This window comes from Cyprinodon variegatus, unplaced genomic scaffold, assembly GCF_000732505.1.
Source record: "Cyprinodon variegatus isolate N-32 unplaced genomic scaffold, C_variegatus-1.0 Scaffold82, whole genome shotgun sequence".
In the NCBI taxonomy this organism is placed as follows: Eukaryota; Metazoa; Chordata; class Actinopteri; order Cyprinodontiformes; family Cyprinodontidae; genus Cyprinodon; species Cyprinodon variegatus.
In genome coordinates, this window is record NW_015150535.1 from 255,655 (window position 1) to 259,857 (window position 4,203).

Below are 4,203 nucleotides of genomic sequence, written 5' to 3' on the forward strand. Positions count from 1 at the left end.
CCGGAAAAGGTAGGTACCAGTGGGAAACATGAGACATCGCTGATTGGACGACGGCGCCGTTTGACCCTGGCACCCCAAACATAGCTGCCGTTATCCAGGAATATTTTGAATCAGGACATACGTACGAGGTGATACTGGATATGCTCAATACTGATCACGAAATTTCAGTTAGTTTGCGTACACTGAAGACACACTTAGGTTAATGTAATTGTGTTTTTCTTAATGTAGTTGCGCTTTTAGATTTGTAGTTGCAGTTTGCACTTCAGGGCCACCGTATATCTGACAGCCAAACAGCTTTGCTTTCACAAGCAGAACATCATAATGGTTGCCGTAAGCTTTCTATTTGTACCTGTATATAAAACTTAATGAAACATTCAGGGAGTAAAATCGTACTAAACAGACACAGAGATAAGTTTATTATTTTATTTGTTTACAAAGGTCAAGTTTAACATATTGCAGTGATTTATTTCTTAGGTTTTGTTTCCTTTGTGCCAAATCTAGTGTTTTGATTGAAAGTTTAGTGGAAGGAAAACATCTGGTAGAAAAAGCTGCACTAATAGTGATAACTCATTAAGTGCTTCAGTCCACCTTGTAAATAAATCCCTTCAGATGGACGGCTCAGAGGAGGACCTGGATCTCCATGACGACCGCATGTCCTACCTGTCTGCCATGAGCGCAGACTACCTCAGCATGGACAGCCGTCTGACCAGCGACTATGACGACACGGCGGACGAGGGCGGGGCCTACACGGACAACGAGCTGGACGAGCCGCTGGACGAGCCTCAGCCCGTCTCGGCCATCAGCAGGTCGTCGGAGCCCGTCCTGCCCGAGGAACCGCGGCGGATGAAGCGGGCCGGGAGCAGAGAGGTTCTGAACAGGGAGCCCAGCCCCCCGCCGTCATTCGTCCCTGAACCTCCAAAGGTCAGAAGCATACCTCCCCACCCCCCCACCATCCTAAACCTCCCAATAAGCTGGTTCTCAGATGGGACGTTCCTCTCCCCCAGCAGGTGCGCGCTCAGACCCGGACCGACTCGACGCGGAGCTACGAGTCCCACTCCAGCAGCACCGTCAGCAGCATCGACGCGGCGGCCGGAAGCAGGCCGGCCCCCCCGCCGGTGGCCATGAAGCCCAGCATCGGGCGCCTGCACCAGTCGTCAGAGGAGAAGGTTCCGGCGCAGGAGCAGAACGAGGACGACCCGGCTAACAAGTCCTTCCTGGGAAAGGTCAGAACCAGCGGAACAAATCCTCCTGCTTTTTTACTCCGTTCCTCCTCTCTGCTTCACTCAGTAAACTCTTTTCTTTTCTTCCTCCTTTGCTTTTTTTCTCTCTGCTGTTATGAACTAGAGAATGACCAATCAGGTAACTCCATGTGTTCACAAGAAAAAAACATTTCATTTCTGTTGTTTCCAGTTGTCTCTTTCTGGTCAGAATCAGTTGAACTGTGATCAGCGAGTAGCTGAGGATAAATTCAGGGTTTTACTGCAATATTCGCTTCCTTTAAGGGATTAGAGGGTTTTCCTGAAAGAAATTTATTTAAAATTTGACAGAAAAAGTTTGATAAATTTAAAATGACAAACACGTGTTATGTTTTTATTTATTTTTCAGTGTTTTTTGTTTTTGTGTTTTACATTTATACAATATATGTTATGTTTTAAATCCATTTAGTTTAGAATTTTTATATATATATATATATATATATATATATATATATAAATAAATAATAGTTCTCTATGGAATTACAGTAGTATTCATTCAAAATTTCCCCACTTTCCTTGCTCGGCCCTTGGCTGTTCCCCTATAATTCCCTTTTAAAGTGGTAGGGAAGTCATATTTAAATGTCAAATCATTCTGGCTTAAACATGTATATAAATGTACTTTTTATCAGACGATATTGTCCCAAAATTTAGAAAATTTCTATTTAAAAAAAATCCTGTCTTAAAATCTGTATTTTTTATCTTATGCAGGCCAGTTATAACGTCAGCTTGTACACCTAAATTCGGCCAATCATATATCAATGCTCATCTGTCAATCAAATGTTTTCAGTCATAGCATCTTGATTCATATGTCGCAGCTAATATACGCAACGGTTGAAATCAGAATCATTTCCTTTCCCATTGAGTTGCGTCCCAGTGTTCACGGGGATGGACGTCTGTGTCTTCAGCAGGCGTAGAGCTAACAGAACTGGCAGCGTTGCAAGGCAAGGGCTCAAACATGGACGGCTGGAAGCCTTCTACACCAAACCAAGCTTCTGCCGCCCTGGCGTCCTCTTCCACAACATCTTCGTCCCGCTTTCCTCCTCTAAATAAAAAATGGATGACGGAGGAGACTCATCCACGACCTCCGACACTAAACTCTCCTCCTCTTGCATGTTTAAAGCATCTTGCTAACTGGTTAGCAACTTAGTGCTACTTGGTCCCAATGGAATTTCCCATTGGGAACCTACTAGCACTAAGTTGCTAACTGGTTAGCAAGATGCTTTAAACAAACCAGCAACAATCAAACTTGCTTGTGAACTTTCTGAAACAACAATGTCGCCCCCCTTCCTAACGGACCAATCATATTCACTTTATTCACTAGTGTAAAGTCGTGCACCACTCGGGAGAATTCAGAAATGCAAACATTGGAACAGCCGCTTCCCTACGACTTTAAGCATCTAAAATATTGTTTCTGTCATGATTTGAGGACATTAAGATCTAAAGAGAAGCGCCATCTCCTGGTCAGACCCTGTAATTCAGTGAAAGGGAGGAATCAGAGTAAAATGTGCATTCTGATGAGAAGGCCAGTGGCTTTGACAGGGAAGGGCCATTTTGAATGGCTGCTACTGTATTAAAGCATCTTAAAAGTTGCTGCAGGAGAAAGAAGGTGCATTTATTACTAAATAATTCATAAAGAATCTCATTAATATGTAGGAACCCACAGTCTCATTACCTCCATTATACGTGTTAGCTTCATAGGAACCAATGCATCCATCTTTCTGTGTTTAACCCTGAATGAAGACGCCAAACAATTAACCCACGCCTCTTTTTCTTCCAGATCAAAGCGTTTGAGAAGATGGACCACCTGGCCCGAGCTCAGAGGCTTCTGGAGCTGCAGGAGGCAGAAAACGCTCGAGTCAGTAACGTGTGGATTTAGAGTTTTACCGGTGCTGCGGTCCGGCTGCCAAACATTCTACCCTGAACGGCTTCCTTCGCCAGCCTGTCAGGTTCTGGCTTTTCTCTCCCGCTGCTCCTCACTCTGACGTTTCTGGGTCTATTCTTCTCTCTGCCTAGTTGGAAATCGCCCAGAAGCATCCAGACATCTACGCTGTCCCTGTGAAGCTGCCAAAACCCAACCTGAACCGCCCTCAGCCAATCGGGTGAGAGCTTTCTCCGACTGAATCACACAAACGAGGACGATGGAGGCCAGACCTGATTGGTTTTTGTGTTCTCAGCTCCAACGCTGAGCCGCAGACGGCGTCCAGGCCTGCGTACTCAGAGACGAGAGGAGCGGAGGAGGAGGCGGAGTACCGCCGCCAGCTGAACGAGCAGACCAGTAAGGGCTACTATAACCCTCAGAAGTACAAGGACACGGAGCTGTGAGGCTCCAGCCGCGCCCATTTACCAGCTTCTGTCGCTCTCTGAACTCTTTATTTGCTCTAACATCTCCTGCCACCAGGTTCGGCTTCGCCGCCGCGTTTAAACTCTGAAAGCCGTTCGTGTCACGGCTGAACACGGAGAGAACTTCCGTCCTGACCGACTCGTTTTCAGAAAGATGTTCTGGTGTAAATATTCACTCTGGCTCTCTGCCTTTTGTTTACTTGGAATATAATCAGATGGAGCCTCATCTAGAGGCAAAGAGGAGACATCCAACACGCCGTTTAGCTGCGAGGCTGAAAACCCAACCGGACCAAAAAAATGGAGGATTTTTAAAACCAATCAGGATGGTTCTCCTTTCACTGGTTAAACTGGGTTTGATGAATAGTTTTCCAGTTTTAATGAAGGTCGTTCAGAACCTGCAGGAAGCAGAATATGATCCAGTTACGGAGTTAAACTCTCTCCATTATTGTTCCAAACAAAAAAAAAAACAAACACATTTTGTGAATATAAATTTAAAAAAAATCCAGATTTAATTTAAAATTTAATCCAGAAATTAGGTAAGAAAAAAACATTTTGATAAGAAAACGTTTTTAAGTGTTACTTTGCCGTTTTTTTTTTTTTTTTTTTT

General features: G+C 44.5%; 1 protein-coding gene across 5 annotated transcripts in view; it reads left to right on the plus strand.

Annotated features, from left to right (window-relative positions):
* tjp2 (tight junction protein 2) overlaps positions 1 to 4,051 on the plus strand; it is an 82,031-nt gene extending 77,980 nt beyond the window's left edge. For 2 of the 5 annotated variants that reach the window (XM_015373200.1, XM_015373196.1), the window contains 6 exons: positions 610 to 921; positions 1,005 to 1,223; positions 1,345 to 1,359; positions 3,034 to 3,111; positions 3,270 to 3,355; positions 3,431 to 4,051. In XM_015373200.1, coding sequence (XP_015228686.1) covers positions 610 to 921; positions 1,005 to 1,223; positions 1,345 to 1,359; positions 3,034 to 3,111; positions 3,270 to 3,355; positions 3,431 to 3,578 — 858 coding nt within the window. In that variant the 3' untranslated portion in view covers positions 3,579 to 4,051. The remainder of the gene's footprint in view (positions 1 to 609; positions 922 to 1,004; positions 1,224 to 1,344; positions 1,360 to 3,033; positions 3,112 to 3,269; positions 3,356 to 3,430) is intronic. The other 3 variants (XM_015373197.1, XM_015373198.1, XM_015373199.1) reach the window with 3 other exon arrangements.
* Positions 4,052 to 4,203: the final 152 nt, after the last annotated feature.